The sequence below is a fragment of the Heloderma suspectum genome, chromosome 8, assembly GCF_057233095.1.
Source record: "Heloderma suspectum isolate Gila_16-S chromosome 8, 16-S_ref, whole genome shotgun sequence".
Classification (NCBI taxonomy): Eukaryota; Metazoa; Chordata; class Lepidosauria; order Squamata; family Helodermatidae; genus Heloderma; species Heloderma suspectum.
This window is the reverse complement of record NC_139465.1, coordinates 5,671,718-5,695,914: the sequence shown is the minus strand read 5'-3', so window position 1 is coordinate 5,695,914 and position 24,197 is coordinate 5,671,718. Positions and strand designations below refer to the sequence as shown.

Sequence of the window (24,197 nt, the reverse complement as noted above, 5' to 3'; positions counted from 1 at the left end):
TTCTCCCGCTCATTTTTTTTTTGTTGCCATGTTTTGTTCTACAGATTCGAAAGGAACAAATGCCCTTATCAGCAATTCTCACAAGGTATAAAGAAGCACTTTTATCTTCCTGCCTTCACTAATCTAGAGCAAGCCAATGTCTGTTATTTTTCTCCCCCTTAATTTTCTGAGTTGAATGCATTTGTGGCATCAGCATAAGTGTGTGAACCAACTGTGAGCAGTACGTTATATATAGAAAAGGCATTCATGCACGCAGTCTTTATGTACACTTAAAGGAGTTTGTTTATCACACCCCCACACACATATACATATATATAGCAAGTAGTTAGCTGTGAGGTTTTCGGGTTACCAACACTCCCCATGCAAATAAAAAATCCAAACTTCCTACGATCCTTTTTTCTGCAGGGCCCCTCAGGCTCCCATGTAAAACTTGCATCCCTCCATGGAAGGAAATGTTATGTCAGAATGAGCCCTAAATAGATGTGGAAAGGAGGAGGTGTGCAGATCTTCTGTGGCACAGCCAACCTCCAAACATGACCTTGCTTTGCCCACGTGCGGTTGGCACAGCTTTGGCATCTACTCCCTCCTTGAGTGCCAGCCAAGACCCTGACCAGGAACATGAATGCCCTGCCTCTAGGAGCCAGTGCAAGAAATACAGCCAGCATCTAACATGCCATTACTCAGTGTCTCTGCCAAGCGACTCTGGTAATTAACACAGGCAGCTTCACGTGGCCCGTTCCAGCCCATAGCTCCAGCTCCCAGCTGGCTGGCAGTAAATAGCTCACAAATTACCAAAGACCCTCCCTGGCCCTTTATTCTAGAACGATACCACCAGGTGGCTGTAGAGAAACTCAAAGGGGCTCTGTTGTGTGAGGGTCCCTTGAAGGAAGTAGAGTAGGGCATTTTTCAGTGCTTAGCCTAGCTGTGTCCTGGCATGTGGGGAATGAACTGCTACCAAAGGGGAGATGCAGAAGGTCTCAGGTGCGTCTCCACTTAAAGGATCTCAAGACCTCTCTCTACCCATCTGAGATCTGGAGAGGTGCTGCCCATGAGAACAGAGGTAAACAATGCTGCAGCCTTTGCCAACTAGCTGCCCTCCATATGTGCTGGACTACAACTCCCATCATTCCCTACTGGGAATGTTGGGAGTTGCAGTCCAACAGATCTGAAGGGCATTTGATTGGGGAAGGCTGCAATACTGGATATCCAGAGAATTTGTGCAAGCACCTCTCCTTTGCTCCGGATTCTGGATGGATGTAGATTTGGCAGCTTCCTGGACTTTACTATGGAGGGCAAAAAGGCAGTGGGAAGGAACTGAATGGGTCTCCCTTGGTCACCACACTCCTGCTGTCGTCTCACTTTTAAACTGTCTCCCAATAAGAGCGTCACAGGGGTGGAATGCCTATGATGCATTTGCTAAATTAAAGCAACGGTTGCATGTGAACACGTGGCCCCAGTCTCCTGCTGTTGTTGCCAGCAGAAGGCCCTGATGGGTCCCATCCTCAGCGAGCCGAACCCCTGGCATGTCCCACTCACTTCTCCCTCCTGTGATTTCTCAGGGAGATCAGCTGAAGGAGGGAAACTCCTGCCTCATCCAAGCAGGGGTTCCATGCTCCAGAGGGCTCCCAGCATAGAACAGGCCTGGAAGGTGGAGTGAAAGAGAGAGAGAGAGAGAGAGAGACGCCTCCTCTAGGAATGTTGCAGCTCCCGACTGGGGAGGATGTTAAACTCCCAGGAGGTGGCATCCAGCCAGACCAGGCTCTGGGACATCGAAAGCTCAAGCATGGCCTCCTTTGACCCCTGCCAGCAAGACATTAGTTGTAGGGAGAAAAGAGAGATCTTTACATATGGGCTGGAACATCTGGGTTCAGTCACAGGAGCTGGAAGATCTTGCATCTGTTCCAGAAAAATCCTGGCAGGAGCTGCAAGGGAGCTCCAGAATTCCCTCCAGGAAAGCCTTGGCGTGAAGAAGGCCCTGCGCGCTTAGTGACCACGAAGAGAACCACCACCAGGCTGATGGCAAATCCCCTTTAAGACTGTTAAGGTTGTTTGGAGCCCTGCTTCGGGTCGCCATGACAAGTCAGCTGCAAAACAGCCTTTTGCCTTTTTAAAAAATCCTCTCTGCTTAAATAAAGACAAAGCCAACTGCAGACACATTATCTGGCTCACAAACAGAGGAATAGCTCAGTTTCCGCTGCCCAAACATTTTGGGCTGGTGAGCACTTTGGGGGTCTGAGTGTTGTGGGTGCTTTCACAAAATGGCTGCCATGGGGGGCTTGCTCATTCTGCCATAGTGGGCATGGCCAGCCACAAAACACTCATTTCCCGGAAGGCAAACTGTTGAGATGGAAAGAAACGTAACTTGCCCAAGAATCTAAGTACAAGGCAGAGGTCAGGGCTGAGCAAAACCACTCTTCTGAACACAAATAAAGATGGTATGGGAGGGCAGCACTTTGCTTTGTAGCACGCATGTCACCCTCCCCGTTAAAAACAAAGTTAATTTTAAAATCCTAAGAAACCAAATAAAAATCAGGAGGGGCAAGGAGCCTGGCGGACACCAAGAGAGGCACAACATTGGAGAATCCAGGCCCAGCATGGCAATGGTCGGTGCTGCCTCCCCACCACCACTAACACCACCACCACTACCAAGTCTGTGCCACTTCCTGTGGGTGGAAATCTACTCGTCTCATTACTCTAGGACAGCCTTCCTCAAGCTGATACCCTCTGGATGTGTTGGACTACAACTCCCAGCATCCCCTTGGCTGGGGGTGCTGGACGTTGTAATCCAGCACAGGCACCAGGTTGAAGAAGGCTGCTCTAGTATATAAGCAGCTTGTCTGAATCTCTCCCCTCCTCAGAAGCGAGACAACACTCCATGCAGCCTAGTTATCACCCCGTTTCTGTGTTCACACACACAGGCACAGATTCCAGATATTTTGCTACCTGGTGCATCTCTTCACCTGTGTGCATGCAAACACACACATGCATGCCAGACTGAAATGACAAATGTAATGCTTACTTGTAGCTGTTTGGGCTGCACCCTCCGCATCCAAGCCAGCCCTGTAATCCTGACCAGGTCCGTTCCCTGCAGCCGTGCTCTCTGCGGTGCCCAGCGGGCGCTGGGTGGGCTCGCTGGGAAATAGTTTTAGAGAAGGTGCCTCCAGAGGAAAGGCCGACGTCTGGAAGAAAAGAAGGAGAGGAAGGCTGTGAGGGCCCCTTCTGGGTCTTTCAGGAGCTCGTCTCCGAAGACTGGAGCACCAATCCCCCACCACACATACGTGCACAACCCAGCAGCAGCTGAGACCTCTGGGAAGGAAGGGGGAAACATTGTTTTTCTCTGGGATTTTAGGTGGCAACTGAAGGAAGCAGCTCACTGGTCATGAGACAACCCTGCCCAATGCAGGGGTTTGCTCTCCACCTAGCTAGCCCATTTTTCCCATTAAGAACTAGACAAGGGGTGTTCAACTTCTTTCAGCCAGAGGGCTGAATTCCACTTTGGAGAAGGTCTTGGGGACAGCATCCCAAGGGTGGGTGGGGCCAAATGCAAAAGGGGTGGGGCTAAAGTATCAAAAATACCAGCATATTCAAGCTTAAAGTTCTCACTGCCTTAGAAGAGGCATGTTAGAATCGGCAAAAACTGCACAAAAGCATTTTTGTGATGCGCAAATGATCGATGGTTGGGGGAGAGGGGGTGCAGCCATCTTGGGAACCCCAGAGGGCCAGACTGGGAACCCAGGAGAGACAGATTTGGTTTCTGCATCCCTGAACTTGACAACGAAAACTTTTGAGCATGAAAAAGAGCATGAATCAAAGGACACCTCATAACCATCTGCAAGACGTTGCCTGGCCTTTTGCTGGATCTGCATCTTACAACGCCCATTGTATTTTGGATTCACACTGATGTGCAATCGGTTTGTGCAACCAGTATCCAGGGATGGTGCAACTGTGGAGTGAAACAGCAGCTTTGCACCAAGAATCACCTATGGGCTAGTCCCCCCCAGTCCCTGGACTCCCAGCAAGCCCAATCGCAGACGCCAAAAACTTCTCCACGGTGACTAGCTCACAGTGAAAAGAGGTTTCCATTTTGCTTGCCAACAAACACCTACAACCAGGCAGACTGCTCCAATGGACAGTTCACCTCAAGACGCCTTTTGAGCCTGGACTGGAAAGAGGTCTGAGTGACATCACGTGAACTAGTCCTCAAGGGCAGGATTCTCCTGCACCAGGCAGCACTTGGCTGAAGATGCACAACCTGTGCTGTGGTCCTCCTTCCCACCTCGGAGCCTCTAATGCCACCATGGCCTCAGTGCTCAGCCACTGGGACAGCGGGAAACCCAAATACTGCCCTTCAGGACTCTAAGGATCAAAGGGAGTGTGTGTTGCAGCCAGAGCTGAGGCGAGAGCAGCAAACAACTCTGTTGTGCACCCCACCCAGTCCCGAGTTTCACCCTTGTCCAAAGCCAGTTTGAGTCTTACACAATAGCAACCTTTTATCCCTCCTACCATGAGCGTGGCTGTGTGTGTGTGTGTGAACATGCTGCTATTCCACACATGTAAGCATGAGAAAAGTGAAGAATGTGGTCCTGGGCAGAAGAGTCAGCATCGTGAGGTTTCCAGCATTTTTTCTTCTTTGTTTAAGGGCAGCAGGGAGGGGTGGTAGGGTTGCTGGCCCTTGTTTTGGCCAAGAAAGAGAAGACAAATAAGATTTCTGGTGTTCAGAGGAGAATTGGCTTCTATGCCCTCCAAAGCCTCCTGCCCTTGCCACATGTCTAGCAGAAGCACACTAAATTACACAGATTAATAAACCCTGCAGAATAAATTTTGTAAAATAGAGAATATTGTGCACAAGAACATAATTAGCATAATTTACAGCTAAATAATTCATATTTTTCTTCGCATGAATTATTATTATTATAGATTACATGGTGCCCTGGCATCCAGGAAAACCTTAGCTCCAGCATTCTAGAATTGCTCCATACATATTGCTCCAACCCCATCGCCACCTTAGAGGGAATCCAGAAGCAATGTACAGATGAGACTTTCATACACGCAGGAGGATGGAGGAGCTGAAAGCAAAAGCTCGCCACGCAACAAGAGCCACGGAAGTCAAGAGTGGGAAGTCCCCCTTCTTCCTGCCTGTCACCCCTCTCTTTCTCCCTCTTCAATTTATGAGTGCACAGGCTTTGAGCTGACATGCAGAACAGATTTTATTTTTTATGTTGATCCAATTTTTTCCCCCCAGGATTACTCCTCTGAAATCAGGGCAGCTAGATAGGACGAATGGCCTGTGTGAACTCCGTCACAAAGCTCTCAGGTTCAATGAGGCACACATACAAGCAATGGTATAAATCTACCTTTTGTTTCCTGGAACACTTTAATTTATGGGGCCCATATGGTGATGCCCCGCGCACAAACCGCTTGCGCGCAACAACTCCCACAAGCCCTGGAATGGCATCGTTCGCTGACTCCCAACTGGCAGTGTTCCACCTGCAGCTGCCTAGGCCTGGCAGGGGCCTGGGACATGGGAAGGGTCCCCGAACCGAGGAGGAGAGCTCCAGAAGGGCACGGGTGACCCCGTGCTTCTCCAAGACATGTTAAGGGAGTCAGGGGCGCAGCTTCCAGCCCGCTCACTTGTCTCTTGTGCAACCGTTCATAGAAAGCGAGTCTCCTTCCACGCAGGGGGCGACTGCTTCCTGCCCTTGAAAGTGGAGGAGATATGCACCAGCCTCTCGTGACTGGAAAGCAAGCAGCAGGCTTCCTTCGTTGACAGCATGCCTGTCTTGGCTGAGGCAACACAAGGCAGCATACACGGGATCCCCAAGTAGTCACAGAACAGACATACTCAGCTTTAGCAAGGCTGTCGCATCGCGTGCCTGCTGAAGACCATATCCTTGGCCACAGTTTATGTGCAAGGGGTTAGACTGAAAAGGCTTTGCAGGGCTGTGTGCTGCGGCTGCATAAAGCAACAGGGCCCTTTGATGCTCTGGCTAAGAGCCTTGAACTGCCTTGCTGGACCAAGCAAAAGCCCATTGTGTGAAATGCTCCAATTTGGGTCGAGGTCATAACCATTCACTTACTGGAAAGCCTGTATGCGTAGCCCGGAGCTTCCATGAATCGCTCCCCCCCACCCTCCAAAGAGGAATGTCAAAACTCCGCATCCCAAAAAACTCAAATTTCAACGCTTTTAAGCAAAAACAACAACCAAGACAAACAAGTTTCTAGCTCTGAAGCTTTGAAAGTGAAGACAAGCTTGAAAGTGTGTGGGCAATAGCTGGTGAAGCCTGGGAAGCCAGAATAGACGGCTGAATAGACTTCTAGTGGTGGTTGTGAGGGGGGAGCAGCTCCCTTGCCCCTCCCCTTGATGAGGTGACACAGAAATCAATGAGGCAAAATAAGCACACCTATGCAGATTAGCATAACGTCGACAGTCACATCAATTCCTGATGCAAAATTTATTCAGCCCTACCTGGATGAATGAACAAGCTTCTTCCATCTCAGCCTCTCTGTTCCTTTAAAATAGCAATCAAAGCTTTTCCTGCTAGAGAGGTGTTGGGAGGTCATTTAAGGTAAGCTTTGGGAGAGATTTCAGCTGTTAAGGAAATGAGTCAATTGCAGGTTACCCAGGGTTTAGCTGGAAGGGAAGGAACCAGCCTTCCAAAGGGACAAGTCCTGGCTACCCGACCCCCGCTTACTGCATGCTACCTGGGTCTGAGGACCTTCTCGCCCTGCGGAAAAGCAAGTGTGGTATCTCAGAGGGAGTGGACAGGACACATGCTTCAGAAGTTATCTGCACTCTGACCTGCACCAGGCATGCAAATATGTTAATAAGGAGTTAATAGAGATCCGGGCTATGATTTATCAGGCTCAGAGGGGTGGCGTGCTTGTTGCTAGCAAGGCAAGCTATTATAAGGAAGCAAGGGGAGGGGAGCCCTGCGATCTTTCAGCACAATGTGTCCTAAAGGTTTAGCACAAGATGAAGGGACAGGCTTGAAAGACAGGAGGGAATGTTAGGTTTGGAAGTACAGGAAGCATGGTTCAAATGAAAACTGCATCAGCAGGACCTGAAATCCCAAAATCATTTCTCACCAGTGCAAGCAACAACAAGAAACTTCTTGGCCATTCTGCCAAACCAGGCAAACTAAAGTCTATCCCTGAAGTCCCTCAACAGGTAATTGTGACCTGGAACAAAGCTGAAAGACTTTATTGTCTCCAGTTAATGCAGGGATGGGCAACTTGTGGCCCTTCAGATATTTTGGCCTACAATTCCCATGGCCTTAGGCTATGCTGGCTAAGGCCGATGGGAGTTGTAGGCCAAAACATCTGGAGGGTGATAAGTTGTCCACCTCTCTATTAATGGCTAACCCACACCATGCATAGAGAGAGAGAGTCATCAGTCCACTTTACACCAGTCTTCCCCAACCTGGTCCCTCCAGATGTTTTGGACTTCGACTCCTATCAGTTCCAGCCAATACAGCCAATGGTCATGAATGCTGGGAGTCGAAGTCCAAAAGATCCAGAGGGCACCAGGTTGGGGAAGGCTGCTCTACACCGAGGGGGGGGGGAGTAGATCTCCAGATGTTTTGAACTTCAACTCCCAGTATTCCCGACCACTGGCCATGCTGGCAAGGCCTTCTGGGAGTTCCAAACATCTGGAGATCCACCCCCGCTTTGCGCCACAGCATTTTCACATTACATTTTTTATTCATTACAGTTGTTATCCTGCCTTTCCTCCAAGGGGCAAGAGTTCGTGTGCATGATTCTTTATCCTTTCAAGGGTCCTGTGAGGACCCCTGGGCCTTTTAACAGATGCTGGGAACCTCAACCCGCTGCTGCATACCCCCTGCTGAAAAAGGCTGGGCAAAGCATAGTCACTACTACCACCACCTCACTTCAGGCAAGAATCCATCCCAGTTTTTAACTTGTGCCCTTATCTGGGATGGCTGCCAATCTGTTTACTAAGATCTGGGAAGATCAACCACACTTCTCTGCTTCTGCTGCCAGCCAGAATGCAGGAAAACACAGGGTGGATTTCTGCACCTCAGCTAACCAGACCTGTTCCAGCAAGCCCCAGGGTGAGGATTTTCCTCTTAGCATTTTCCCCAGAATTGTGAGGAAGAGAAGAAAATGCTCTCGTGAATGCTTGCCATTCCTCCACCCTCAGAACATGCAAAGAAGGATGTGTGGCCCAGTAGCGCTCCCTATTTAAGCTGCATTTGATGCAGCCCGGGCTTGGTAATTGCTTGTGATCTGAAGACATCATGTTTTCTGGCTGCATACATCAGGGTAGGCCCCGCAGAGACCCTGGGGAAGCAGGGCCTTATGAGAGATAATGAGAGAAGAAGTGAGGCATGGGCAAGAGGAAAGCCAGCAGTTCCTCCAACTGCCTACTGCTATTGCTGGCTGTTGACCGGCTGTCACCTGCAGCAGGTCCACCACTGGCTGAGCTGCCAGTGATGCCATGGAATATTCATGAGCATTCTAACTGCTCAAGATGACTGTGTCAGCAGAAGAATGTTGCTGGCAACAGTGCAATTTCCATGACAGAAAAATCAGTTTGGATGGGGGAATTTTTTTAAAAAACTGGCCTATGGACAGGAGTGCTATCAGTAGGGGAAGATTCAAAGATGGAGGCTGGAAAACGGAGGTTGGAAGCAGGCCCAGAGTCAGGGTGGCAGAAGGCAGGGAAGCTGAAAAAGAAGGAGAGCTGGTAGGAGAGGCTGAAGTGGCACAGACCTTGTGTCAGGGGAAGATGACATATAGGGCTGAAGGAAGAAGTGTCTACGGGGTTAATTTAACATATTGATTTAGGTACACAGGAGCTGCCTTATACCAGGTGGAACCATTCTTCTGTCTAGCGTAATATTGCCTACTCTGATTGCTAGTTGCTCTCCAGGGTCTCAGGCTAAGAAGGGTCTCTTCTGTTGCCTGAGAGCCTTTTAACTGGAGATGCAGGGACGGAACTGAGGACCTTCTGAACATAAGAACCTAAGAAGAGCCACGCTGGATCAGACCAAGGGTCCATCTAGTCCAGCATTCTGTTCACACAGTGGCCAACCAGCTGTCCCAATGGGAAGCCCACAAGCAGGACATGAGTGCAGCAGCACCCTCCGATACGGCCTCTGATACTGGAGTTAGGCATGTAGCCGTCAGGACTAGTAGGCATCTATAGCCTCATCCTCCATGAATTTGTCTAACCCCCTTTTAAACCCACCCAAATTGGTGGCCATCACTATGTCTTGTGGTAGCAAATTCCACAGTTTAACTCTGCGCTCTGTGAAGAAGCCCTTCCTTTTATCTGTCCTGTATCTCCCACCAATCAGCTTCATGTGATGACCCTGACTTCTAGTACTGTGAGAGAGGGAGAAAAATGTCTCCCTATCCACTTTCTCAACTTTGGTTAGACAAAGACACTTTCTCCAGTGTCAGAGACAGTACGCCTATGTAAACCAATTGCTGAGGAACATGGGTGGGGGGTGCTGTTGCGCTCATGTCCAGCTGGTTGGCCACTGTGTGAACAGAATGCTGGACTAGATGGACCCTTGGTCTGATCGAGCATGGCTCTTCTTAGGTTCTTATGTTCTCCACCCCATGCATAATTTTGTACACCTCTGTCATGACTCCCCTTACTCACCTTTTCTCCAAGCTTGCAAAGCAGGTGTTCTGCCCCCGAGCTACAGCCCCCTCCCTTTGATCTGAACTAACAAGGCAACTTTTTCCCCTGCCCATCTCCTAATTTAATACCTATTTCGCAGCCACAGTGTGTCAGCTGCTTTATGAGACATAGAGGTGACACCATCCCTGCCCAGGGAGGGAGATGGCACATCAACACTGCAGATGGGGTGAGGTAGGTCAGGGGATGCATCCAAAGCAGAAGGAACTGCCTCCGCGGTTGGACCGGCATTGGCTAGGATGCTTCGAGTGCAGACTATGATCTCCTGAGACAGAGGTTTATGAGACACAATAACCTGGGGGTCTTTGGGGGCCAGTGGAAAGTGTCATGGGTGCTCTCACAATATGCCTGCCATGGGATTGGGGCTTGCCCACTTGTAAAATGGCAGCCATGGTGGGCACAGCCCGTCATAAATTACTCCTTTCCCAGAAGGCAAACTGGGGAGACTAAAAGAAAAGTAACTTGCCCAAGAACGGAACTATGAGGCAGAGGCGGAGCCTGAGTTCCAAAACACACAGCCACTCTTTGAACCAAAGTTTTCTGCCCCAACACCCATTTCACAGAAGGCAAACTGCCGATGCTTAGAGAAACAACGCCCCCCTCTCTCTCACACATACACACACCACATACCCCAAAAGGCAGGCAATAGGGCAGATCACAATCCTTGCTCCCCACCCACACCCCTCTAGCCCCCCAGGATGCTCCCTGCCACCCCCAGTGTTTCTTTTTCTTTTTTTCCTAGGCAGCTGGACATGCTTCAAAACAATGTAGGGGCTGTAGCTGCCTGCCATTTTATTTTCTAAGTCTGCCCCTGGGTCCCATATGAGGCCAAGAGGTATTTTTGGAAATCAAGATGGCACTGGAGGCCAGCATTTCATTTTGCAGCACACCAGGGTTAATAATAAAAAAGCAAACTTGGTTAAGATGCTGAACTGCAGACTGGAAGGTCAGCAGTTCGAGACCCGAGTGCTGCGTGACGGAGTGAGCTCTCGTCTTCAGTCCCAGCTTCTGCCAACCTAGCAGTTCGAAAGCAAGACATTGCAAGTAGATAAATAGGTACCGCCTCGGCGGGAAAGGTAACAGCGTTCCGTGCACCTCGGTGTTCAGTCATGCCGGCCACATGACCACGGAAGCGTCTTCGGACAGCGCTGGTTCTTCGGCTTAGAAACGGGGATGAGCACCGCACCCTAGAGTCGGACACGACTGGTTGGGGACACCTTTACCTTTAAACTTTAAAAAAAAAAATCAGGAGGGGCAAAGCGCCTTGCAGGCACCAACATAAATGCCTGGGAGCACATCGGTGCCCACGGGCACCACGTTGGGGACCCAAGATCTACATGCCCTGCAACAGCTCCTGGAGCCTATGAAACCCGGAGGGAGTCTCGGCCTTTGGCTTTGGGCAGAAGGTTTGAGAAGACACACCAAATGGCCTCCCTGTCTTTTGTCATCTGGCTGGGTTTTCTTCAGCAGCAGCCCCCAGATGGGCATGCTCTCATCCTGCCATTGTAGCTAAACATGAACTGTCCAGCCTTCAATCCTAAGTGAAGGCCTCGAACGCTCATTCCCAAATGATGCCAGGGCCTGTTATCTCGGACAGATGGCACTGGCCTTCAAAGGTGCCACATCACCAAGGCATGATGCTTAGGAGACTTTAGGGAAACCTAACCCCCAGTGCAATGGTATACGGCTTCCTCCTCTTTTTAATGTATACTTTGGAGAACACAAAAGCAATATTGGGACAGGGGGAGAGATGGAGGAAAGCTATTTTGTGCACTGTTTCTCCTTTGCCCTCTCTTCGTTCTCCAGCAATATTGAGGCAGGGGGAGAGATGGAGCAAAGCTATTCTGTGCACTGTTTCTCCTTCTTTGCACTCCCTTCGTTCTGCAGCTTGCCGACCCCCCACCCCGCTTGCTATCTGTCAGAAAATCATCCCCATTACACAGATAAGAAATAATTGATGCAAAGGAGCCATCTGTTTGCAAATGCGAAGTATCTGCTCAATTAAGAGGGATCTGTCCAGCCAGATAAAGCGTCTCTCCATCCCCTCGTGGAAGAGAAGTGCTTCCTCGCCCTGATCATGTCCTCAAAGTCTCACAACCACTTAGAGACCCAGCCAAGTGATTTGGGTGCTAACTCGTTATCTAGTACCCCTCGGCATTTTTGCAGGGGTGTGCATGTGCACGTGCATGAACAGGATAGCTGGAAGTATTGGTATCTGGCTTTCCTGCCAGTGCACAACACGGCTCTGAAGTTGAACTGGTGCTTTTGGGGGAAGAGAGAAACTGCTGAACCTGCCACACTCCTGCCATGAACAGGAACAAGGGGCAACTATAACTAGGGTGCAGACCCAGATCCTGGGAGTCGTTCAGAATGGCTGCTCCTGCAACCCACCCCTTCATGCTTAAAGCACATTCGGGAGCACAGGAAGATTGCCAGTGTCAGAGAACTCTAGGAGGCGACTGGCCACTGAGGATCCAGCAATGTCACTTCCTCGGAAAGTGCATACAGGTCAATTCAGCAGATGGCATATTGATTCCCTTGCCAGGCCATGAGTCGAAAAGACAAAAGATTCTCAAGGAGGTGAATCTGACACTGCAGCCACTAACGTGGAGAGATTGAGCTGTCAGCCAGCCTGGGCGCATTAGCAAGTCCTCCTGACACCAGCAGTACATTACTCAAGAGTTGGCCGGCCTATTAACATCACCCTGTCCCTGCCAGGGGGTCCTACAGGGAAAGATGTCAGCTTCACTCCAGGGTGATGAAATATATTGCATGTTATTTAATTTGGGGGAGGGGGAGTTAAACAACAGAAGGCATAATTTATTTATTTTATTTATTTCATTTTTATACCACCCAATAGCTGAAGCTCTCTGAGCGAGTCACAAAAATTAAAACCACAGAGTGCAGCATAAAACAATATAAAATATGAAAGCTTAAAAGTACAATATAACAGTACAACCAGAATAAAACCTAGCAGCAATGCAGAGATTTGCGTAACTGGAACAGACATAAATGACACACCTAAAATAAAACCCCTGCATATTAAGAAAGACTGCATGAAAACTGTGCACTGATCTGAAAGGCAGGCTCCCATCCAAACAAAGAGAAACAAAAAAGCCATCTTAGTGCAAGGCAGAAACTCTAGATCAGGGGTCAGGCTGCCCCCCTCCTGGCACTTGCCCTGAGATGAGGGAATGTATATGAACGCTCTGTGTTCCAGTCTTCCCCAACCTGGTGCCTCCCAGATGTATTGGACTGCAACTCCTATCATCCCCAACCTCATGGGACTTGCAGTCCAACACATCTGGAAGGCACCAGGTTGGGGAAGGCTGTACTACACCTTCGTAACAGGCTCATGTACTCCCCCCAAAAAGGGTTCTGCACAACAACGCTTAACAGGATGCAGATACATGTGCAGAGTATCACGCAGAACACCCAAGAGGAGTAAGGCCCTGAAGTTAAATTATACAGTTTGAAATGGATGCAACACAAAGCATAACTAATTGATGGAATTTGCCATCTCCAGATCTGGAGATGGCTTTAAAAGGGGGATTAGCCTTATTCGCCATGCATTTGTCTATCAATGGCTACTAGTCATGATGGCTGTATATTACCTCCAATATCACAGGCAGTATGCTGGGGAACACGAGTGGGAGGGTGGTATTGCACTGATGTGCTGCTCGTGGGCTTCCCACAGTCAGTTCATTGGCCACCATTGGAAACCGCACACAGGAGGAGATGGACCTTTGGTCTGAGCCAGTAGAGTTCTTCTTATGTTCTTACAACATGGCAACCCACATGCATCGCGGGTAATTATGCAAGTGGTGGCCACACACGCAGCACAACTGAAGCGTATGCAAATAAAGACTTAGATGCTGCCCCTTTCCCCCCTATTCATCAAAGCCTTACCCTTCAAAGTAAGCTTTGCCCATATATAGTGTTATTACCAACCAAACTAATTCAAAGGTTGGGCAATACCTTTGTTAGGAACAACCAAGATTCTACAAAGTTGTGCAAGCTTTCAAGTTCTCCAGAACTCTTCATTGTGCTAGGTGGCACAAAAAGCAGGGGAGTGCCTCAACCACATTGTATCCTCTGTGGATTTCTCCTGGTGGCCCCAATTGCGTGCCAATATGCCACAAGATTCCCTCCACAAGTAAAGCAGGAAGTAGTCTGGCTGTGGGAGGGGCAGCGGTTGTTTCTCCTGCTTCCCCCACGCTTCCATTTTTTAAACATGTGCTTAAACATGAGCTCTTGTACAAGAGAGGACAGTGTATAGTTTTGCTGGACTTCACACCTTCTTTGAAGGAGATAGACCTGCATAAGTGCTCAAACATCACACAACCACCAGAAGAAATAATTTCTAAAAGGGTCATTGCTCCCAAGGCATCTTGGGATAAGAGAACAGCCACCATGCTTGGGAGTAGCAAGGATTTTAGAGGGGCTGCTGTGCAGAATTCCCAGGGGCACAATCAAGCGTCTTTTATTTTCAGAGATTAAGTGTGCTGTGTCAGCCTCCCACATCCTCAGCATCTAAACGCACATAGTTCTTCAGCCCGTGTCGGCCCTCTGCCAGCTGGGTTCAGCAGAGATCTGCCCTGTGCGTGGTACTTTCCCTAAAGAGCTGGGGGCCAGGTTATCCGAAGGATCGCCTGCTCCCATATGTAACTGCTCAGACCCGAAGATCATCTTCTGGGGCCTTTCTCTGGAGGGCCCTGCCAAAGGAAGTGAGGCAGGTGGCTACCAGTAAGAGGGCCTTTTTGTGGCACCCCAGCTCTGTAATGCTTCCCAGAGAGGCTTGCCTGGCACCTACACTGCACTCCTTTCAGTGCCAGGTGGAGACCTTTTTATTTCCCCAGCATTTTACCACGCTAGTCTTTTAGCTCTGCTGTTCTAAATCTGTATTTTAAACACCTGCATTCCTGCTAGGTTTTATTCTGGTTGTACTTCTATATTGTAGTTTTATGTTTTCATATTTTATATTGTTTTATGCTTTACTTCGTGGTTTTAATTTTTGTGAACTGCAGAGCAGAGAGCTTTGGCAATCGGGTGGTATAGAAATGAAATAAATAAATGAATAAATCGTTCAGCCCTGGTGGGTGAGAAGAACATAACTCAGGAATGTTTGATGCACAACCAAGATGCACCAGCTGGGGTTCCCAAGGACCTTTTGTGCTGATCTTGGAGTGTTTCCCCACACACCCCGCCATGCCTCCCTTTTCCCGGTCAGCCCTATCAGTTCTCGCTCAGGGTGTGCCACATGCCATGGGGCAGCTGAGCAGCTATGGGGGGTGGGGGTGGGGAGGTGGAGGTGGAGGCATGACTCATCTTGCCTTCAGAGGCCAAGAGAATGCAGCAAACAAAAGCAAGGTAGGGAAAGGTGCCCACGCAAAGCGGCGCCTTTCAAACCAATGCCAGGCCCTGGAATTCTCCACCAATGGAAGCCTCCCAACCAGAGTATTGCCAATCTGGACAGGCTCCCAGGGATTTTGAGCTGGGTAACATACGCTGCCTGTGGATAAGATTTATCAGAACAGATTAAAACCTTCCATGGGTTGAAAACAATACCTGATCAAAAAGAGCTAAGCAACTGTCAAGCCCAGGCACTTGTCAACCTAGAAGCAGAGATCTCTGGTTCTGTAAGCAGACGTATAGATCCAGCAATGGAGCTGTGCTGGCTGCAATGTTTGGGTGAAATCTATGAACAAGTTGCCTGTACTGGGGCCCCTTAGCCAGGGACTCCAATTGCACAATAGCATTCTATATACCTTAAGGCACCCTTCCTCCAACCTGGTGCCCTCCAGATGTGTTGCACTACAACTCCCATCATTCCTAGTCGAGGAACTTGACTCGTGGACACTGGAGGGGAACTGAGTGGGAACACGAGAGCTTTGCCCCCTTGAGTGTGGAATTGGGGGTTAAGTCCCCCACCCGCAAATTTTAGTCTTTCTATAGAAGCTTCCAAAATTAGGCTCTGTGCAGGCACAGTACCCATACATTGGAGCGTACAGAGGCCACAAAGAAGACTGTCATCTTACTATTTTCAACGCCTTTAATATCATTACAATATTGATCTTAACATCTGAGTCTTTGCTTTTATGGCGGTCAGGATGCATTTTGCCTTTTTAGGTGGTTTTAGTTCTCTTGGGACCAAGTCGCATGACTGTGCCCCTGGCATTTGCATTTTCTCCATTCCACTTCTGGCATTTGTATTATTTGATTTTCAAGCCAAAGTCTTTTCTTCTTGGACCAGCATGACTACTTTTGGTCTTTCATTTTTATTTTTTAATGTGTACTTTTTGAACTGTACTTTATGGATTTTACATTTTAGCGGTTTCCAGTTGTTCAACTATACATCACCCAGAGAACCTAGCGGGTGACTAACAAATGTAGCTACTCTAAATAACTAAAGGCGCAGTCCCATGCACAGTGAGACAGAAAAAAGTTGTACAACTCCCAGCATCCCCCAGCCAATATAGCTGGCTACAAGAATGCTGGGAGTTGTGGGACTTTTTCTGTCTAAACATACACAGGATTGTGGCCTAAGTAACTAAAGTCCATGGTCTGTTCAGCTGTCCACAAGCAAAAGGAAGGGATCTCGGTTTTGTCCCTTCACCCATTGCCAAGGAACCAAGTCAGCTTCTTCACCACCACCACCGCCTCCTCCTCTTCCTCACCCCACCAGCCCCCTGCTTATTATCAGCCATGTCTTTCTGAAGGACTGCCAAGGCACCTTCTGCTCCTGGCTCCTCAGCTTATGGTCTCTCTCTCTTCTTTAGAGGCCTCGATGGAGAAGGGGAAGCAATGAGCTCATCTGCTTCTGCATACCTCCCTAACAGGGAGGATGGAGTGAGAAGAAAAGATGGCAAAGCCTGGCAAAGGGCCCCCTATTGATATGCAAAAGGGGTCCTCAGCCTCCCAACTTTCAGAGCAGCTGCCTCCCCCTCCGCCAATACCTTCTGGGCAGCCCAGACAGAGACAGGCACACGCTGGACACCTGGATCCCTCGAAAGAGGAAGTGTGGATGAGTGAGGAGTGTGTTTGAGGGGGAGGGGAAGAGGGGGATGCTGGCCCTGGCACCACCCACCAGCACGAGCATGCAGCCTCCGACCACCCATCCTTGGGGGCAAATAGGCTGATATAGCAAGGTGGTGTCTTTTCCATATATGAAGGGGTTTGTGTGTTGGGAGGCTGGGATCCACTGCCCCGTATCTTGCCTCCAGGTTGCAGAAAAAAACAAGAGAGCTGAGATGTTCTAGCACAGGAGTGCAGAACCCACAGGTCATGGACCTAATCTGGCCCTCCAGGTTCCCCCAGTCCAGCCTGCGGAGCCTCTCTGGGTTCCTCCAGGGGGTGGGGCTTGGCCTCCAAATCCCACCCCTGGGGATTCCTCCCTCACTGTTATCTCCGATTGCCCTGCACTCCTCTCAATCTAGCATTTCTCAGCAAGAAGCGATCTGAGCGGAGGAGAGATATAGAGGAGGTCTACAAGGGATTTATCAGTGGCGAACAGCTCGGATGGCTCAATGGAACTCTGTATTCAGGGGAACAATACCACACACCCAAGACCACTGGCTGCAGGGCAATGGCACAGGAAGGCGAACGTCTTCATGCCCTCCTTGCGGGCGTCCCAGAAGCAGTTTTGCAACGTCATTCATTTAGGGGACTCACCGCCACAAGAGGTTCTGGTAGCATCAAAAGGGGATTGGAGGAATTCATGGAGGACGGGTTTATCAATGGCTATGAGTCATGATGGCTATATGCAACCTCCAGTTTCAGGGGCTATTAACTTCATGGGGGTGGGGGGAACGACTGGAGAGAGCTGTTACTCCATGTCCCCACCCCTAGCAAGGTTAACTGCTGAACTAGGTGGGCCTTTATATAGGAGTAGAGTCCATGGATAGGCAATTCAGCACCCTCCCGATGATTTAGGCTACAACTCCCATAATCCCTCACCATTGGCCATGCTGGCTCAGAATGTTGGAAGTTGCAATCCAAGGCATCAGGAGGGCACCCAGTTGGAGAAGGCTGCTCTTCTAGCTGGAGACTTCTTTCGTGCTGAGAGAATTACGCATTTCTTTGCCGCCTCTTGTTAGACACATACGCACACCTGCAACCAATGCCTTGTCAGTCTGTTTGCAAGTGCGTGCATTTTTATTTTCATCTGCATCTTCATGCTTTTCCCTGCAATCAGGAAATCTCACCAGCTTATGGAAGTTTGAGCCGCACTCCTCCACCCAAACAGCAGGCCAGGGACCATGAAAACCCAAAGCGTGCCAACCCTTCCTGAGAATGGATGTGCCGTTGCCTGTGCGAAGGCATGTTTGAATTTGCTGGGGCAGGAGTGGGTGAATGAGGCATTCTGCCTCCACAGCCAGCAATGCCCCTGCAAACCTACCTTGGTTCTTGCCAGATACCTCCTTTCTCCAAAGCAGGGGTGTTGCCAGGCCTGGAGGCCCCTGGGGCCCTGGCCTCAAAATCTATTCCCTGGGGGTCCATATCTATTCCCCAGAACCTTGACTGTCCACTGGTGCCAATCGAAGGGGTTTTTCACTTAACTTAATGACCACGCAGGGGATGGTTTTCAAGGGGGATTGCATCTGGGGAGGGAAGGGTTAACTCTCCCCTCCCTACATGCTGCAACACTCCCACACACCCCCAAAAATCTCCCTTCGTGCCAATTCAGCTTAGAAAAAAACTTTTGCAGAGATCCGGGATGATCTGGGTCAGGGTGCAAATTAGCTGAATAATTACTTTTATTTGAGATTATTTGGATGAGAAACTAATTGGCTGGCTTTCTGTCCTGTGAAATTTAAATAAATCCTAGTGATCATTTCTATATATAGAAGTATGGGGGGGGTAGAGGTGTACAAAATTATGCATGGTGTGGAGAAAGTGGAGAGGGAGATGTTTTTCTCCCTCTCTCATAAAACTAGAACCCAACGGGATCATCCCATGAAGCTGATTGCTGTGAGACTGACAGATTAAAAAAAGGACTTCTTCACATGGTGCAGAGTTAAACTATGGAATTCATTTTCACAAGGTGTAGTGACGGCCACCCATTTGGATGGCTTTCAAATGGGACTGGACAAATTCCGGGAGGAAAAGGCTATCAGTGGCTACTAGTCCTGAAAGCAATGTGCCACCTTCAGTATCAGAGGCAGTATGCCTATATACACCAGTTGCTGTTGCACTCGTGTCCTGCTCGCGGGTTCCCCGTGGGCAGCTGGTTGTCCACTGTGTGAACAGAATGCTGGACTAGATGGTCCCTTAGTCTGATCCAGCAGGGCTCTTCTTGTGTTCTTGTTCGTTGTTGTTGTTCAGTCGTTCAGTCGTGTCCGACTCTTCGTGACCCCATGGACCATAGCACGCCAGGCATTCCTGTCCTGCGCTCTCTCCCGGAGCGTGCTCAAGTTCATATTCATTGCATCCGTGATGCTATCTAGCCATCTCATCCTTTGCCGTCCCCTTCTCCTTTTGCCTTCAGTCTTTCCCAGCATCAGGGTCTTTTCCAGGGAGTTTTCTCTTCGCATTAGGTGGCCAAAATATTGGAGCTTCAGCTTCATTATCTGTCCTTCCAATGAGCACTCAGGGTTGATTTCCTTTAGGATGGACTGATTTGACCTCCTTGCAGTCCAGGGGACTCGTAAGAGTCTTCTCCAGCACCACAGTTCGAAAGCATCAATTCTTCGGCGCTCAGCCTTCCTTATAGTCCAGCTCTCACAGCCATACATTACTACTGGGAAAACCATAGCTTTGATTAGACGGACCTTTGTCGGCAAGGTGATGTCTCTGCTTCTTACTATGCTGTCTAGGTTTGCCATAGCTTTCCTCCCAAGGAGCAAGCGTCTTTTAATTTCATGGCTACAGTCACCGTCTGCGGTGATCTTGGAGCCCAAGAAAGTAAAATCTGTCACTGCTTCCATTTCTTCCCCTTCTATATGCCAGGAAGTGATAGGGCCAGATGCCATGATCTTAGTTTTTTTAATGTTGAGTTTCAAACCAGCTTTTGCACTCTCCTCTTTCACCCTCAACAAGAGGCTCTTGAGATCCTCTTCGCTTTCTGCCATTAGGGTGGTATCGTCTGCATATCGGAGGTTGTTGATAATTCTCCCGGCAATCTTAATTCCGATCTCTGATTCATCCAACCCGGCATTTCTCATGATGTACTCTGCATATAAGTTAAATAAGCAGGGTGACAATATGCAGCCTTGTCGTACTCCTTTCCCAATTTTGAACCAATCGGTTGTTCCATCTCTGGTTCTTACTGTTGCTTCTTGACCCTCGTACAGGTTTCTCAGGAGACAGGTAAGGTGGTCTGGTACTCCCATCACTTTAAGAATTTGCCACAGTTTGTTGTGATCCACACAATCAAAGGCTTTAGCGTAGTCAATGAAGCAGAAATAGACGTTTTTCTGGAATTCTCTTGCTTTCTCCATGATGCAGCGAATGTTGGTGATTTGATCTCTAGTTCCTCTGCCTCTTCTAAACCCAGCTTGTACTTCCGGTAGTTCTCGGTTCACATACTGCTGAAGCCTAGCTTGTAGGATTTGGAGCATCACCTTGCTGGCATGTGAAATGAGCGCAATTGTGCGGTAGTTTGAACACTCTTTGGCGTTGCCCTTCTTTGGAATTGGAATGTAAACTGACCTTTTCCAGTCTTGTGGCCACTGTTGAGTGTTCCAGATTTGTTGGCATATTGAATGCAGCACTTTAACAGCATCATCTTTTAGGATTTTAAATAGCTCGGCTGGAATACTGTCATCTCCACTAGCTTTGTTGTTACTAATGCTTCCTAAGGCCCACTTGACTTCACTCTCTAGGATGTCCGGCTCAAGTTCAGTGACCGCACTATCATGGCTATCAGGGACATTCAAATCTTTCCTGTATAGTTCTTCTGTGTATTCTTGCCACCTCTTCTTAATCTCATCTGCTTCTGTTAGGTCCCTGCCTTCTTTGTCCTTGATCATGCCCGTCTTTGCACAAAACGTTCCCTTGAGATCTCCAATTTTCTTGAAGAGATCTCTAGTCTTTCCCATTCTGTTGTTTTCCTCGATTTCTTTGCATTGTTCATTGAAGAAGGCCTTCTTGTCTCTCCTTGCTATTCTCTGGAACTCTGCATTCAGTTGGGTATATCTTCCCCTTTCTCCCTTGCTTTTCGCTTCCCTTCTTTCGTGAGCTACTTGTAAAGCCTCATCAGACAGCCACTTGGCTTTCTTGCATTTCTTTTTCTTTGGGACGGATTTCGTTGCTGCCTCCTGAACAATGTTACGGACCTCCGTCCATAGTTCCTCAGGCACTCTGTCTATCAGGTCTAATCCCTTAAATCTATTCCTCACCTCCACTGTATATTCATCAGGGATATGATTTAGGTCATACCTGAACGGTTTAGTGGTTTTCCCGACGTTCTTCAATTTAAGCCGAAATTTTGCAAGAAGCAGCTCATGATCTGAGCCACAGTCAGCTCCAGGTCTTGTTTTTACTGACTGTATGGAGCTTCTCCATCTTTGGCTGCAAAGGACATAATCAATCTGATTTCGATATTGACCATCTGGTGACGTCCATGTGTAGAGTCGCCTCTTGTGTTGTTGGAAAAGAGTGTTTGCTATGATCAGCATGTTCTCTTGGCAAAACTCTATTAGCTTTTGTCCTGCTTCATTTTGTGTTCTTGTGTTCTTACGTTGATATTTTGTGTTCATTTTGTGTTCTTGTGTTCTTACGTTGATATAAATCAACATATGCAAATTTTATGCAGACCTGTGTCCTATGGGCCTGGGACGCAGATCTTCTAAGTGCCCAGAAACACCACTGGTCCCAGGTATCTGAAACTGGGCAAGAGGCACTCGGGGCGGGAGGCTGGGTGGAACTGCACCAGCTGTTCCACGTGAAGGGGGCTCAGGCAGCAGCAGGACCCGAGCCAGTCGTAGAATGCAATATGGACTAGACAGACCAGTGGTCTAATTCAGCATAAGGCAGCTTCACACAGCAGGACCGTGGCCTGGTCTATACATGGTGGTACAAAGGACTGTACCACTTCAGACCACAGGTGGGGAATATTACTTTTGAATACCTTCCCACTTTGAACAAACTCCTGCAAGTAAAAAGCTAGCACATCAGTGAGAAAGGTTCTAGCTCAGCCTTGCTCCCTGATGGACTAGTTTTCTACTGATAGGGAGCGGCTTGTTTGCTTTTTATATAGGGAAGCATTCAAAAAGTGTGATTTGCCCACCTGAAAGGGTACAGTCCTTTCTACCATTTCAGGACTCTATCACCTAACTGGCATCTCATTCTGCTGCATAGGTAGCATGTGATGAGGGACTGATATCAGTAGGTGAAAAGTGACATCCTCTGATTGAGTCAGGCAACTGCAGAGGGAGGCAGGGAAAGAGACCACAGAGTCCTATTTGCAAGCCTTTCCAGAAAAGGACGGGCATGCGAATAAATAAATAAATAAATAAATAAGGGCGGCGGAGGGGGTGGGGGGAGAGCCAGGTTGTTCTGCCCCCGTTACCCTACAGACCTGGCTGGCAGATTCTCAAGTTGCTGCGGTTTGGAGCCCTCTCCTGGTCTGAAACGCAACTGCAACCCTGTTCAACCCAGACCAGGGACAGACATGCCGCGGCCTACAGGGCGACTTCCTCCAGTTAGCAAAGCTGCACATTGCAGCAGGGGAAGGCAAACATCCTCAGAGGTCACTAGCCAATCAGACCTTCCAGGTCTCAAATGTGATAAAGAGCCCGACAAAGTCCGTCCTCCGGATCATCCTAAGGGTATGCTTTATTCAATCCAGTCCAACTGGCATAGCGAGAACACATGGCTCTGGAGGAGAGAAGTCCCGGGTTCAGGCCCTGGCAACTCTAGGCAGAGCCAGGAAAAACGCCTGTCTCGAACTCTGGACAGCAGTGGTGCAGCAAGGTAATTCTATGCCCTGGGCCAGTGGAGGCTGGGGGCTCCGATGTCAGAGGTGCGGTGGATCTACTCCGGGCTGCAGTCAGAACTCCAGCAGAGCTCTCCAAGGACAGCTATCCAATAGTTCCTTTAGAGGTCTGACTGCAACCTGGAGCGGACTCACCACCCCACTCACCACCACCCCAGCCTCCGCTGCCCTGGATGTGATGGTCTTCCTGGGGCGATGAGTGCCACTTCAGCTGTGGAGCACACTGTCGGCATCTCTCTCCCCCTGCTCCCTTTGCTGCCATTCCACGCTTTACCACTGCTTCTACATTCCTGATACGCTGGAGCAAAAAACAACAACCACAACAGTTTGCTGGCCCAGACTTAAAAAGAAGAAGAAAGAAATACTCCAAGCATGTGCAGTTGAGCATTTTAAACTCACAAATCATAGCACCATCACAACTACAGCGGCCCTCCTCCGGGTGTCCCTGCCAAACGAAGTGAGGCAGGTGGCAACTAAGGAGAGGCCCTTCTCCGATGTGGCACCCAGGTTGTGAAATGCCCTCCCCAACCCACCCAGATTGTGGGTCCCAAGTTCCAGCCCTAGTTGCACCACTACTGAACAGCAACTGCAGGCAGTGTAGACAATACTGTAATTCTCTATAAAAACACTTCTAGACCACCATTCGGCCCTAAAACAGGCCCCCAAGGTGCTTTACAACAATAACATCTCAAAACAATTAAAATGAGAGAGCATTAAAAGCCAGAATAAAACCAGATAAGATCAACCCAAAGCCAGCAAGGTTAAGGTACATGAAAAGCCTGGCAGACTAAAAGTGTCCTGACTGCCTTCCTCGGAGGTGTCAGAGAAAGGGCATCAGTCTAAACACCCTTGGGAGGGAGCTCCACAACTGGAGCATCACCACAGAGAAGATCTTGTCCTTCGCCCCCACCAACTGCACCATTCTTGATGGCAGAATGCAGGAGCAGGACCTCTGAGGGTGACCACAACTGATAGGCCAGTTCATGTGGAAGACCGTAGTCTTTCAGATATCATGGTCCCAAGCAGTGGAGGCTGGTGGCTCAGATGTCAGTGGGGCGGTGAATCCACTCCAGATTTCAGTCAGAACTCTAAAGAAGCACCTTGGAGAGCTCCTTAGCATTCTGACTGGTTCTGACTGAAACCCAGAGCGGATTCACTACCCCACTGACATCGGAGCCACCAGCCTCCACTGGTCTCAAGCCGTTTAAGGCTTTCTAGGCAACCAACATCTTGAATTTGGCCCATAAATTAATTGGAGGCCAGTGCACTTTGAATAAGACTAGTGTAATATGATCAGAAAAGGAGGTGCCAGAAATTATTCTGTCCGCAGCATTTTGGACCAGCTAGAGTGTCCAGACATTTTTCAGGGGCAGCCAGCCCATGTAGAGTATATTGCAGGGCTGAGCTAGATATACCATTAGCCTGATCCAGTGTAAGGCAGCCTCCTATGCATCCCTTTGGTTGCTGGGGGTCCCTCTCCCAAGGCAACAGGGAATGAACTCCAAGATCCTAAGCAGGAGAAAGAAGAAAGCCCTCTTGACCCCGCTGGGTCACAACTGAGACATCCAAATACAAAAAAAATCATCACAG

At 49.0% G+C, this 24,197-nt stretch overlaps 1 protein-coding gene across 1 annotated transcript in view; it reads right to left on the bottom strand.

Annotated features, from left to right (window-relative positions):
- GSE1 (Gse1 coiled-coil protein) overlaps nucleotides 1–24,197 on the bottom strand; it is a 426,514-nt gene that overhangs the window by 299,708 nt on the left and 102,609 nt on the right. Inside the window, exon 2 of the mRNA XM_084812825.1 lies at nucleotides 3,020–3,179. Coding sequence (XP_084668951.1) covers nucleotides 3,020–3,179 — 160 coding nt within the window. The remainder of the gene's footprint in view (nucleotides 1–3,019; nucleotides 3,180–24,197) is intronic.